The sequence below is a fragment of the Orbicella faveolata genome, unplaced genomic scaffold (genome assembly GCF_042242905.1).
Source record: "Orbicella faveolata isolate gen_17 unplaced genomic scaffold, um_ofav_v1 contig_2, whole genome shotgun sequence".
NCBI classification, from domain to species: Eukaryota; Metazoa; Cnidaria; class Anthozoa; order Scleractinia; family Merulinidae; genus Orbicella; species Orbicella faveolata.
In genome coordinates, this window is record NW_028301547.1 from 26,498,297 (window position 1) to 26,512,500 (window position 14,204).

The following is a 14,204-nucleotide window of genomic DNA, read 5'->3' on the forward strand; positions in this document are numbered from 1 at the left end:
TTATTAATTAATCAATCAGTATCTCCTGAAATTAGCTTTATTTTTTGTTTTCCTTTAGCAAAAAGGGGCAGACATAATCGAGAAGGCGAGCTCTCTTTTGAATCAGGACGCTCAAAATCTCGGACCTGTGATAGTGGAGGAACAATCACGAGAGATTTTAACTGCTTCTTCCAACGTGTTGGAAGCCTCCAAAGAAACTACCTCACCTTACATCGAACAAGGTATACAGTGTGAAACGCTGGTCTTATAAACAAACAAACAAACAAACAAATCAAGAAGCATGCAAGAAAACGGTCATTGAGAATCTAAGGACCAAATCTTGAGCAACATTCTGCTAAATATGTATGTTAGAAGTTAATTACTTTGCATCTCGTTTCCTATTGAGAGCCTGCAAGCTGGTGTTAAACAGCAATCTACTGAGCAGAAATTATTGTTTGCTCGTCACGTAATCTTTCCTTCGCCTGATGGAGGTAAGGTTAGGTGACAGGCGCCCCATATAACGAGCGCATTTCGCGCGCGGTTCATGGGCGGGTGGTCAAATTGGGAAGAGGGTTCGCCAAGGCCTCCGCTGGCAAAATTAGGTGTTCGTAATTAATTTTTCAATTTTTTTTTTTAAATTGAAGTGTTCGTCTTGGACCTTTCAATTGCTGTTCTGATGTTGGAATAGCTGTTATGACTCAGTGTGCTTTCATTCCTCAGTTATCAAGGAGATATTTCCGACAACCGGTCCGCCACCACGTGCTTGGTCGATTCGGATTAGTTCTCGGAACAATCAACAGGTAATTTAACACGTTATTTTGCTATTTCCTCGTCGAAATGGTTTATGGTCATTACCGAGTAGATCCCAGTCCCTCGAGGGGCATCCTTGCCAGAAGGAATGAACCACTGTGCAGCACCTTACCATGTCCCCTCTAAGGACGCGGATATACCACAGAGGACCCGAACACTGTATCAGTAATAGCACGATCATTTAAAATAAATGTACTGTTATTTACCTGTTTCTATGCCTTTTTGAACCGTTTAGAAGGGATTTGAATAGAAGCGAAGGCGGTTTATATTTCAAATACGCTTTTTTAAAGGGGCTAGGTCACGCGATTTTATGCAATTTCAGCACTGATCAAATGGTCATAGAATTAACTAAAATATCACAAAAACGGCTCAAAACTATAGAAGATCTCAAACAAAACACAGGAAAGCCAAGAAAAGACATGGATGGACAAAACTGGAGAGGATTAAAATGCATTGCGTTTGGGTAAATTTGAAAAACGTCGGCCCACCTTTTTTCAAATTTATATCAGTTTATATCAAAATGTCATTTACACAGCTGGAAAATCATTCTCAGTTGTTATGTGGCTGTGATTTTGCAAATGAAAGACTCTTGCTCCGCCAATTTGACGTTTAGAGCTCATAATTAACAAAATTTAACAAAGTTACCTAAAATAGCATGACCTAGCTCCTTTAACCCCTAAAAAGTACGACGGGCACCCCTGACCTTTTTACATGGGAGTCTCCCCCGGGGGGTTGAAACCCCAGGTATAATACAGTACCTATACGATGCGCGGGTATTTCCTCATTTTACGTTTCATTCGGTGTTGTTTTCAGGATGCCAAAGATTCGAAAGATGTGGTAGATACGACCTTGAAGGCAATCAACCTCGTCAGTGAAGCAATTCAAAAGAAGAGAGTAGCTAAGGAAGGCGAAACAGTAGTTAGAACAAAAGCGTTTTATATGAATCTGAGGCGCACGCGAAAAAACGCTTTCAACACCTCGGTGTACACCGTCGCGGAGGCGTCTGACGTGCGGGTTAGTCTGCCGAGTCCAAATGTAGTCGTGGAAGACTTAAGCGGCGACGGTCCCATCGACGTCCAGGTAAATATATATCACCAGATATTGTTGTCTATCAATGCGTGCAGAGGATACCAAGTTTTTTTACTGAACTCTTCTTTTCTGTTCCCCCTTCTTTCTAGTATACCTCAATGAAGAATGTTTTCCTCTCAGATGCCATAAATTCGCCGTATATTCAACAGACCCAAGGTTTCGCATTAAAACAAGGAGATAAAGAGATCAAAATTAAAGATCTCTCAGAGGATCTTGAAGTCAACATCCCGACCGATTTAACAAGTACGTCTCAAAGTTACAGTGAGGAATTCATGGCGGAAACCAAGAACAGCCACCGTTTCCGGTTCCCTCCTGACTACAAATACTATCCATTACTAGTTCACGTAAAACCAGAAAACAACAAAACGTTAACAGCCCTTCTTAACATCACTTTTGAAGAGGGTTCTCCTGGCGAGTACGAGCTTAGTTTCTCGCCAAAGTCTGAGGACAAAGACGCGCCATCGTCGCCTTTCCGCAAAGTTGATAATTTCACGTACAGGGCTGAGGAATTACCCTCGAGGCCAGTCTTTTTCAACTTGACCGTCATGGTCACGGGGCCGTTTCCAGAGCGCGAGGTATCCGACAACGAATCACGTGGAGTGCAGGTGAATTATACTGTAGCCATTTATTCTGCAAGATGCATGTTTTGGAGCATGGAGGAAGGCAAATGGCTCGAGGATGGTTGTAAGGTAAGAAAGTGCCTTCAGTTTTTATTTCTTACACTTGAAATTTATCTCAACGTATTGCTTACTGACTGCGCAAGCTGTGCTGTTCATGGTCAAGCTAAGGTTAAGTTTTACTCGTTGAAGGGTGCATATCCTGCCACTGACATACGTTTGTTTGGAATCTAGTCCCCGGAGTTCTTGTCGCTTCCTGTCTTTCCCGATTGGAAAGGAAAAGTGCCCTTGGGACGAGTTGATTTAGGTTTTGGTCCCCAGGGTCTGAGATTCCATTCTGATGAGTCAGCTGCACGTAGCAGCTCTCCAATGGTCTTACATGAATAGCTCGATACCTTTTAAGGGAACCGGAAAAAACATCAGAAACAATGATCACATCTGCTACAATAATAATGTAGCAGATGTTAATGTAATGCGCTAGAAATAAATTATTATTATTATTATTATTATTATTATTAATAGTAATAGTTTACGAGAGCTACTGCATCTTCTATTTTGATAGGACTCAAGGTTATTCCCGAGCCATAATTCTTATGTTCCCTCTGACCCATAATAAATTACATCTCCTGCATGATACTTCCTAATATATCATAAAAAATGTTTTTGAGTGATAATTTTTCTCTTTTTGTTTTCTCATCAGGTTGGCGAGCAGACCTCGAGTCAGGTCACGCAGTGTCGGTGCAACCACGCCACTTTTTTTGGCTCCCTTAATGTGAAACCTAATCCAATTGGGCCCCCATCATTTACCAAGTTTAAGGAAGGGTATGCCATGCTGGTGTTTGTGGGCGTCATCTTCTCGCTTTATTTTGTGGGCCTCGTTTGGGCGAGACGAAAAGACAGAGCTGACGTTATCAAGGTAAGTGACTGCTAAGGGCCTGGGTGCTTGAGAACAGCGAAGAAGTGGATTACACGACAGTATTTTCGTTCGCGATCTGCTAGATAGTTCACTTTGATGTCTTTATATTTGAATATTTTGAAAGTTTCTTTTGATTTTCCTTACTGTTCTGCGACTGCACGCTGTGTTGTGAGGTACCTGGGCTGTTTACGTTACGTTGTAGGGCACCAGTGCATTCTATGCCTTGGGGTATCTATGCATTCTACTAGTTACAGATGATTCACTTGGTTTGGGCGAGAATGATCACTAATGCAGTAATTAAAGTCGACGACAAGGACGGTGAATAACGTTAAAAATGTCCAGAGAACTAGTGAAACGCGTGAAAACTGCGAAATAAAGACACTCACGCCAAGTGCCTTTTGTTCTAGGTTGGTGTTTGTCCGTTGCGGGATAATGACCCGACAGACCCGTACCGCTACGAGCTGACCCTGTGGACGGGCATGCGTCGTAACGCTGGCTCCAAATCTAAAGTCAGCATCATTTTGTACGGTGACGAGCAAGACAGCGAGGCAAGGGCCCTGGAGGATCCCGACAGAAATCCTTTTCAGCGTGGGAGCCAAGATACGTTCCTTCTGACCACGCCCTTTGACCTGGGGTCGATTCAGTACATCAGGATCTGGCATGATAACACAGGAGGCTCGCTGTTCTTAAGCCGTATCATGGTGATTGATCTGCAGACAGATGAGCGCTATTACTTCATCTGTAACAGGTGGCTTGCTGTTGACGAGGAGGATGGGCAGGTTAGTTATGGCTGAAAACTGCTAAGAACGAACAAAATTGCAGCGACTAGTTAAAGAAGAGCCCGGGTCTGGGGTAAAATTGGACCCAACTGCTCAAAGAGTGGATAATGCTATTGACTTGCTATTGACTTGCTCGAACGTTCGTTATAGAAATCCGCTGTGCGAGGTGAATGCAGGCGCAAAGTCGACTCACCCATCTTGTAGCCTTGCGCCTGCACTCGCATTTCTCAGCGGATTTTCTCCATCCGAAAAGAACCCTTGAGCCTCTGCGGAGAAGAGAGATCTACTGAATTGTGATTTATCCTTCGGATAGCGCCATTCACTCTCTTTAAAACTGGATCCTAAATCTTGAAAACGATAAACTGATCCGCGCGGCAGGGAGAAGAGATTCAGTCAGAATCAGATAAAACAAACAAATAGTTAAATATATTTGGTCAATGCTTTCATTCGGAAACCAGACCTTCTTCAGGGGCTACAAGTTTAGACTGGTCCACTAGAATTCGACTAAACTTGGTCTTGATTTCAATCAGTATCTCAACAAATCATCCATTCAGGATCGAAAACAAAAACACTTTGAGGGCGAAGATCCCGTCTTGTTACATGTGTCAGGCGCTACAACTCCGAAAGCGCTATACCCGCGCTAGTATTTGATTGGATAATCTTGAAGGATACATATCTCTCAGTGCTCCTAATTAAGTGTATTGTTACAGACACTGCATTTATCCCCCACTGAATAATATTAATTCATGTTCTCGCAGGTTGAACGGCTGGTACCGCTGGCTAGTAAAGCTGAACTCACGGAATTTGGCCATCTGTTTGTTGCCAGGACTCGCCGTAACCTCAGCGACAGTCATTTATGGTTCTCAGTCCTTGCTCGTCCAGCTAACAGCCGATTTACGCGAGTACAGCGCTTGTCCTGTTGCCTGTGCCTATTGTTCATGTCAATGATGGCCAGCGGTATGTACTATGAAAGACAAGACGATCCATCGAACGTGCAGCAAATTGGCTCGGTTGTCTTCACGTGGAATCAGGTAAGTTAGCTTTTCGCCCTTGACTGTTGTCTGGTGAGGAAGTATTTTGGTTCCAGTCCATTCCATTTTGTTTCTCTGTTGGCCTTCTGTGACCAGGCAGGAGCGATGGCCTAAAGGTGAAGACATCGGTGAGGATCTAAGTTGGGTCCCTCTATTAAGGCGGGGGTCTACCTGAATCTAAGTGAAGTTTTAGGAAGTTTAAAGAGGGATTAAAAGGAAAAAGTTGACTGTTGAACGCCCCCCGAAACGGCACCCCAGGTTGGTGGAAAACTTTTTGGTGTACGTCTGCCAATTTTTAACTTCAAATTCTAATTTTAAAACAACATTAAATCTTCAAAATTTCCTGTTTCCATAAATTTACTAATCCTTTGAGATTAACTATTTATCCCCAAATATACCCAAAAATCACCAAAAAAATTACAAAACAGCCCAAAACGTAGATATGACGGGTGAGCAGAGAGATTTTTGACTGCTTGAAACGTGAACGAGATATGTGTGTTAAAACCATAATACCCAGCCCAAATACCGCCTTCATGTTAACCCCCGCCTTAAATCCTAGACTGTTCCCAGCCCTTATTGCCTGCTACTTTTTTCCCTCATGATTAATTTACCTCACTGTTGGCCTTTAAAATGTCCCCTCCCCTCCCCTCTATTAACCTTTAAAGTAAGTAAGTGATCACAAAAGTATGTTCCTAAAATTTTCTCCCTAAATTGTGTGCCTTTATTGATCCTTAATCATGTCTCTTTATTAACGTCTAAACTGTACCCCTTTTGTGACCTTAAATTGTGCCCCTTTATAGACCCTAAATTTAGTCCCTTTCAGGGCCCCCGACACAAACCGTTGCTCAGCTTTACTGAGTGAACTATCAAAAACTCATTGTGCTCTTTCCGTTTTTATTCGGTCTATGCAGGTACTCGTAGGAATCATTTCAAGTCTTATCGTCTTTCCAATTAACTTGATCGTGGTACAGATCTTTCGCAACGTCCGTCCAAAGCCAAAAATAAAACCCAAGAAACAACAACTATCGCCGCCTGCTCTGTCCTTCACCGAAGAGAACCTCGAGAACTACAACCAGTTAAAAGAATCGTCGGACGAATCTGCTAAAGGATCAAGCAACAGCCTGGATTCCTCGCGAGAAAAAAACAACAGGACCCGGCTGTCAATCAATGACGTACACACTGACGTAGACCGCGCAAGTTTTACCGATAGTCCGCTGCTAATCGATCGCAGGCTCAGCACCACTTTCGAGATAGGTAAGAGACAGAGTTTTCCCTCTGATTCACCCGAAGTGGAAATGAATGCTGATTTTGTTTTTATTTTCGTGCAGCTCCGACATCTCGTGCACGCCGCTTACTGTTGTGGTTCAAAAAGAGGAATACTCTACCTCACTACTTCGTGTATGTGGCCTGGTTTTTGCTGTTCGTCTTCACCACTGGATCTGCTGCGGTCGTCGTCTTTTACGGCATGGAGCTTAAAAATATCAGGTCCCTTCAGTGGCTGTTTTCGTCGTGTGTGTCATTCGTGCAGGATGTGTTCGTCACACAGCCACTCAAGGTACGAACAAACAGTTTACAAAGAGTTATTGACAAATGAGTTTTTGCGATATGCAAAATCATTAAGGAAAGGTGATTGTTACATTGAACTCAATAGCACAGATACTGGTTTTGGAATGACGCAGATTCCGTTAAGGGTTAGAGAAAAACACCAGCCATAATTCCAAAAAAGACAACGTTTCTATCTCAAAACTACCGCCAAAAGATAACGTTTCTATAACTACTTACAGTGTTTTTACAGATCGTTAGCTTTCGTCCCGGACTGAGAAACTCAACAGTTGACTAACTGTCGTTTTACTGTGATCTTAGGTACTTGGCTTGGCTGTGTTCTTTGCCCTTGTCGTTAAAAAACCTGACAAAGGTGAATTCGAAATCACAGAAGAAGCACTCAAACTTGCTGAGGACGAAGAATTTATCCAACAGTCTGGTGCGAATCCGGGCGAGGCAAGGAGCAAGAAAACAACGCTTCTACCTCCCGATCAAGCGAAACTAATCGCCATGAGAGCAGCCAGAATGAAGGAACGAAAAATGTATTCTGTCATCCGTGAAGTCGTGACCTTCTACGTATTTCTGGCTCTGCTGCTGATGATTGCGTATACTCACCGCGACCAGATTGCTTACCATCAGACTCAAAACCTTTACAACGTGATAGGCGGCGGGGACTTTTCCAATGTGAGTATTGAACATCACGTTCGAGCCGGCGCTGTCCGGCTTCACTGGAAGCTGAATCCAAACGGAGAAGGAAGAGGACACATGTTTTACCCCGATTTTAATTTTACGTCATTTATTGAAATAACGCTATGACATGATTTCTTCAACACTCGTATATTGCTTTCATAATTAGTTACATTGAGATCTTCTTCAGACTCATTCCACTAAGGCGTTTGCATGACTTCTTTGTTGCGTGGTAAATTCTAGCGATTCACGTGAGACCAAATCGATTGGACGTAAAAAATGTAAAAAAAAAAGAATGTCAGTCTTATTCATAGTGATCATGCACTTAGCTATACAAGCACTAAGCTTAGCTAGTTGACAGTCATGTCACTGAAACAAAGGTTCATTGCTTGTAAGGCGAGGACCTAATTTTCACCCTGTTTCCTGAACAGTTAACCAACGAGAAAGAGTTCTGGAATTGGTCTCGCACTCAGTTCTTGGACGGATTGTTCCCCAAAACATGGTACAATGGCCAAGCAAGAAATCCCGACGGATTTATGGCTGATGGCTACAGTCAGATGGTAGGAGCAGCGAGGATGAGACTCGTCAGAATAAAGAAAGGTTAGTTAGTCACGAGAAAACATCAGAAAAGGCGAAACAGGGTTTAACTAGCATTCATTTGCAAGATCCAACTGATTCCAAGCTCTAATTGGATATATTATTCCGAATCCAACAGTAAATAATGGTAATAAGACTGAGTGGAGTCCAAATTTCATCATACGACTGCATGACTTGCAAAAATTGGCCGAAAACTCCGTGGCGGAAGTTAGTTTTCCTTAAACAACCTCTTTTTTTCAGTACTTGAGCAAGGAAAATAAAACATTTCATGCAACTGTTCTTTTGGGGTCCTGTATCCTCTTCCCTACTGCATATAAGATCCCTTTGTTTCACTCAAATAGTTGCCAATCAATATGTTAACTAGAAGAAGATTACATGGCCATAATCTTTAATGTTATCTCGTAATCTCATTTCCAAACAATTTTAATGCCGCCTAAAAAATGAATCGTCCCTAATATAGGCTCCATCAATTATCAGCCCCAGTCACCCAACCCCCAACCCAAAACCTTGCTACGATATTGGCTTCGGTCAATAAACCCAAGGGCTTATAATTGCATTTTACGGCAACTCGTAGATTAATGTCTAGATGTACAATGACCGGCCATCTCGACATTTTTCGTTCCCTAGAATCCTGCGAAGTTCCAACAGAAGTGTACGGTATCACTAAAGAATGTTACGGGGAATACTTCATTACTAAGGACGATAAGAATGATTACACGGAGGGATGGGAAAACATCACTACTTACAACACCGAAATATCATGGGACGACATGCAATGGCGGTATCAGAATGCTTCTCAGCTAGATGGGTATCCCTTCTGGGCCCAGCTGAACACCTACAGTGGAGGAGGGTAAGTGATGTTTTGATATACTATCAAATTGTCGTCACTATCACCGAAAGCTTACATGCTAATTTGTTCAAGTCTGCATGCGAGCCAAGTGGCTCATCAGGCCGGAGCTTATCCCGGTTTCTGTAGTATGAAGCGACCAGGAGTAGTTCTACTTCTCCCTGGATGGGATGCTAGTCCATCGCAGGGTTACACCCCAGCATTAAGTTCGCCGGTACCCATTTATCCACTTGGGTGTGGCACTGTGACAGAGTAGTGTCTTGCCCAAGAACACAAGTCAATGTTCCCCGGCCAGGGCTCGAACCCGGACCGCTCGATCCGGAGACGAGCACACTAACCATGAGGCCTCTGTGTCTCTCAAATAGTACTTCCTGATTGGAAAGGAGAATTATCACTTTAGCAGTTCAGCGTTGCCAAGCGACATATTTTTTTAAAACGATTCTTGCTATACGAAACAGCAGGGAGAAGACGCGAAGTGGAACAATCAATAATATCATTTTGAAGGGGAAAACTAGTATACCAGCATCGGCTGTAAAACGACAATGAAAACTGAAGATGAGAGATGAAGATGACATTTTCAGGTATCATGGTAGGTAAATTTTTACGAAAAGTGCAAAAAAATCTTTTTTTGCTTTACAAATTGAGAAGACTGAGATAAAAATTTTGCAAAAAGAATGAGAAAAAAGTTCTTTTACTTTTTAAGATAAAGAGAAAAACTATTTTTGAATCTCATTAACCCCTTACGGCGCGTTGACACCTCTAATCAAAATTCACCGCCAGTTGTCACGTGAAATGCGAATTGCGGTGTGATATTTCATCTCTGCACACGAACTCTTCTCGATCTGGTTTTTTCATCGCAAGCATCAGGACGAAAGCGCAAGAAAATTTCTTGCCCATTTTTTTCTTCGAAGAAGCCCAAGAGACAAAAATCCAGTAGTACCCAGTAGTTCAGCGTCGAACAAGATCTTTGGCCCTCAGCGACCGTGGGTCGCTCTGTAACCAAGAAGAATGGTTGAAGGAACTCGAGGACACTAGTCCCGCCATTGAAGCTGAAGGACAAACTACAACAAGTGCTAGTTGCACGAAATTGCTGGAGAACGGACGCGATTCCGACCTGTGGGCCGAGAATTTCGATCGCATCAACAGCAGTCAAGCCCGCAAAGCTTGGGATGACATCGCCAAGCAAATAAATATGAAATTTGGTACTGACAATTATCTACCACTAGTGCGACCCTCCGTTTCTGTCTAAAAGGTTTTCTTTCCGGTTGCGGTTTCAAATCTTTGTGTTTTTTAGCCGGCAAAGATTAAAACTTTTCCCAAATGCGACCCATACCTTAGTCGCGCCGCTCCGATAATTCATGCGCGGAAGCGAACCAGTTTAAGGGAAAAAGTGTTTCTGGGTATTTCTTTTAATATCACTGCGACAAAAACTTTTCAGAAAATTTCAAAGATATGATTGTATTTTATAACTATTAAGCTTTCAGAAAATGTGTAGGTTGATGGAATGTTTTTTTCAAAGCGCCAGCGTAAGAGCGCGATTTCTAAACACTGTTAATCCACCTACCATGATACCTTCACACCCGAGCGATACAATAAGAGAGCTGTTTGAAAAGGAATCATTAAATAATTCTTAACAACAACAACAAGGTTTATTTGAACTGTAAAATTAATTTTATTACTAATTAATAAATTAATTAAAAGTACATACAGTTGCTGGTCACCCAAAATAACTAAAGATCTAAACTAGGTGGGTGACCACCAAATGAAAATAAATATAAGGTCAGAAAAGAGGCATTTCACATTTTTTTAGTTCCTTGCTTATGCTCAAAAGAGTAGACCTGATCCAAAATGAAGTAAGAACCGTCTGAAATGGGAAATACCGAAAAACCATGAGGTACACAATGGAAAAGCACTTGAGGTTTTCCTCGCAAATTTCATTGCTTTTTGTGACTCGTTGGTAGTCAAGTGAACCACATGCTGTGCAACGCGAACGCAGTTTTTCTCTAGGGTCGTAACAGCTGTTAGCAGGCGTTGCTGGAAAATATCTTTCTGAATTTAATATACAAGCGCACAACCTTACAGACCTTCCAAAGGAATTATTTTGCTTTTCTGCTAAGTGAAGTTTTTCATTTTGATGTATCATTTCACTGGCATAACGTTTTGTTGTTTCTTCTTGCAGCTACGTGATCGTCCTTGAACCTGGCATGGAAAATCGCGACCGAATAGAAAAACTCCAGAACGATCTTTGGATCGATCGTCACACACGCGCCATCTTGACAGAGTTCACCATCTACAACGCACAAAGCAACTTGTTCTGCATTATCACGCTCGTGGCAGAATTTCCCGCCACTGGCGCCATCATACCCTACGCTAGTATCCTGACTGCGCGCCTGTACGACTTCACTAACAACATCATGTTCTTGGTTCTGGCGTGCGAGAGCATATTTGTGATGTTCATCCTGTTTTTCACGTATCGTGAAGTCAAGCGCATTTATAAAACCGGCATCCAAGCTTATCTCAAAGAGTTTTGGAATTGTGTTGAGTTAGGCATCATCTTGTTTACCTTCGCAGCCATAGTGCTCTACGTTTATCGCGCACTCACAGTCAGAAACGTCCTAGATCTAGTGCGACAGGATCCATTCCACTTCAAGAGCTTTCAGTTCGCGGGGTACTGGGACGAGACCTATACGTTCATCTTGGCCATAATTGTCCTCCTTGCCAACATAAAACTAAACAAGCTGCTCCGATTTAACAAGCGCTTCTCTCTATTGTCATCCACGCTCAAGTACGCTTACTATCCTTTGCTGATGTTCAGTATTGTCTGGGGCATTGTCTTCACCGCCTTCACGCTGGTCGCCGCGTTGGTTTTCGGACCCGTACTACATAGCTACCGCAGTGTGGTCGCCTCGCTCACGTCCCTCCTGAGCCTGATGCTGGGAAGGACGGCCTACTTTGAGATGCGCGACGCCAATCGCATTCTTGGTCCCCTCTTCTTCTTTGGGTTCATGTTCATGATGTCATTTGTCCTCATCAACATGTTTCTGTCCATAGTGGTGGATTCCTTCCGCGTCGTCAAACACGACAATGACAAGCAATCGAATGAATACGAGATCGTCGATTTCATCATCGAGCGCTTTAAGCTTTGGTCGGGAATTGGTAAGACGCGAAGGCCGCACAGTCGCGGACGTGTTCTTTGGGACACAGCGGCGAATCGCGTCAAGGCCGTCAACGTGTTGGGCAGAAAACGCCACTCTCTCATGATCACAGGTCTGCACGAGGACACAGTCTCAGAGCTCGAGAACCGACTTGAGAAACTTATTGACCGAACTGATGTGTTGTATGAAGAACTTTTCCCTGAAAAGAGATACAAGATTCCCGGAAAGCGTGGTGGCGGTGACAAGAAAGAAAGAAAACCCGTTTCTAAGGCAGATCTACTTGAGGGACAAACCGGCTGATAGCGGGAACTTTATATTCAGGGGACTCCACAAGGGCGGGTTTTTGTGTAAGATATCAACAGTTCTACTTAACGCGTACTTTAAATGTAATTAAGAATTCAGACAGATTCACGTTCATTCCCAGGCTTTTGTTCAAGACGTTAGTCTCAGAAACAATCCCAGCCTAATCTCCAGGGTTTCACATTCTAATTCGAAATGGCGCGATAGCGCAAAACTCGCACAATAATTAATATCCTTGGAGAAGGTTGGGGATGGCACTGTATAATGAGATCTGCGAGACAGATCTAGCCTAGTAATCTGCGCCAAATGATTAAATCCAAAAGCGCCGCTTTTCTATTATTTAATTAAAGTTTTTGAGAACGATTGGACTATCTGCACAGATCACTGTATCGAGGCTCTTCATGCACAATTGAGAGAGTCTGCATGGTGGAGGGGGGTAAGGGCTGAATTTTCAACACTCAATTAAAATTTTAGCCCATTTTTTAGCTATCGGTAAATTGTAGAAATTTCGGATCTCACCTATCAGTTAAAAGCGCATCTTTCCTCAGGTTAACGATAAAGATTAGCGAAAAAACTGAGCAACGACGTTTCGGTGTCATCCTGGCACCATTTTCAAGTTAAAAAATATTTGTGCGAAAAGTAAATTAATTTATACCAATGGTAGAGGTGCGAAATTGAATAAATTAAGATTAAGATAGCTGTTCAATGTTCATGTTCATTCCAATGAGGTGTCAAACACTGGTAATGAGTTCAGTGTCTGTTCAAAGCCTAAACAAATACTTTTGCGCGAATGGAGTCTGACTGTGTGTTAAGGCTCGGTTTCTTCTTGCGAATCCACAACATTTCGTGGATCAAGCAATCGAACTTTCCCTGACATTTCTTTAGGATCTTAAAGTTGTTAGTCAGGTCACCAACTGTATCAACTCGGTGTTCATTTTGAAGGTGTTTTCCGATGGCGGTAAATCGGTGTTCCTCAATGCGCTTGTAAAGATGACGGCTAGTGTAACCGACGTATTCTGCATCACACAGATCACATATATAGTTATAAACAACGCACTGTTGATTGATCAAAGGTGGTTTTGGCTCTTGTACTTTGAGATCATCGCCAATTTTACGGCTTCTGAACACCGGCTGTAGTTTGTGATCAAGTTTATTACTCAAGTCCGAGAGATGTTTCTTTACTATGTCCGCCGATTTCTGGTCTTTAAAAGGCAGGACAATGCGGTAGATATTCTCTGTTGGAGGCGTCGATCTTGTGTCTGGTGACATCACTGAATTAACGAAACGGGTGATGGTGGAGTTCACAAGAGAATCTGAGTACTTGAGGTTAGAAAAGATCAGTTTAAGGCGTTCGCACTCTGTTGAGAATAGTTCCCAGGTTGAGGACAAGCGGTAAGCACGGTTTAACATGGTTTTAACTAAAGATCTTTTATAGCGGTTGTCGACATGACTTTGGTGGTGTAAGAGGAGACCAGTGTTTGTGGGTTTACGGTAAACACTTGTTACCAGCTTGCAGCCCTTCTTGCATATTTCAATGCCGACAAATGGTAGCTTACCGTTAGATGCGATCTCCATGGTGAAGGATATGGATGGATGACAGTTGTTCAAAGTCTTCAGAAAGGCTTCTGCGGTTGGTATGTCTTTCATTGTGGCTAGTGTATCATCCACGTAGCGTCTGTAGAAGTCTGGCAACTTGTTCTCGTTTTGTAGCTTTTCCTCGATAGAACAAAGAAAAGTATTGGCCATTAGGGGACCCAAGGGAGAGCCCATCGCTACTCCATCAATTTGTTGGTAGAGTTGACCGTTAAATTGAAATAGCTGGTCCTTTGTTGCTACTGACAACAGTTCAATTAGA

General features: G+C 42.7%; 2 protein-coding genes across 2 annotated transcripts in view; one reads left to right on the forward strand and one right to left on the reverse strand.

The window, feature by feature from the left end:
* The window catches only part of LOC110049828 (polycystin-1-like protein 2), a 34,267-nt gene that overhangs the window by 18,128 nt on the left and 1,935 nt on the right, over positions 1–14,204 (forward strand). Inside the window, exons 15-27 of the mRNA XM_089290551.1 lie at positions 59–221; positions 700–779; positions 1,603–1,869; positions 1,968–2,567; positions 3,196–3,411; positions 3,819–4,190; positions 4,949–5,221; positions 6,133–6,475; positions 6,550–6,776; positions 7,085–7,447; positions 7,882–8,050; positions 8,675–8,897; positions 11,074–12,897. Coding sequence (XP_089146677.1) covers positions 59–221; positions 700–779; positions 1,603–1,869; positions 1,968–2,567; positions 3,196–3,411; positions 3,819–4,190; positions 4,949–5,221; positions 6,133–6,475; positions 6,550–6,776; positions 7,085–7,447; positions 7,882–8,050; positions 8,675–8,897; positions 11,074–12,349 — 4,572 coding nt within the window. The 3' untranslated portion in view covers positions 12,350–12,897. The remainder of the gene's footprint in view (positions 1–58; positions 222–699; positions 780–1,602; positions 1,870–1,967; positions 2,568–3,195; positions 3,412–3,818; positions 4,191–4,948; positions 5,222–6,132; positions 6,476–6,549; positions 6,777–7,084; positions 7,448–7,881; positions 8,051–8,674; positions 8,898–11,073; positions 12,898–14,204) is intronic.
* The window catches only part of LOC149112625 (uncharacterized), a 2,399-nt gene continuing 1,091 nt past the window's right edge, over positions 12,897–14,204 (reverse strand). The window contains exon 1 of the mRNA XM_089290552.1: positions 12,897–14,204. This exon is cut by the window's right edge and continues 1,091 nt beyond it. Coding sequence (XP_089146678.1) covers positions 13,118–14,204 — 1,087 coding nt within the window. The 3' untranslated portion in view covers positions 12,897–13,117.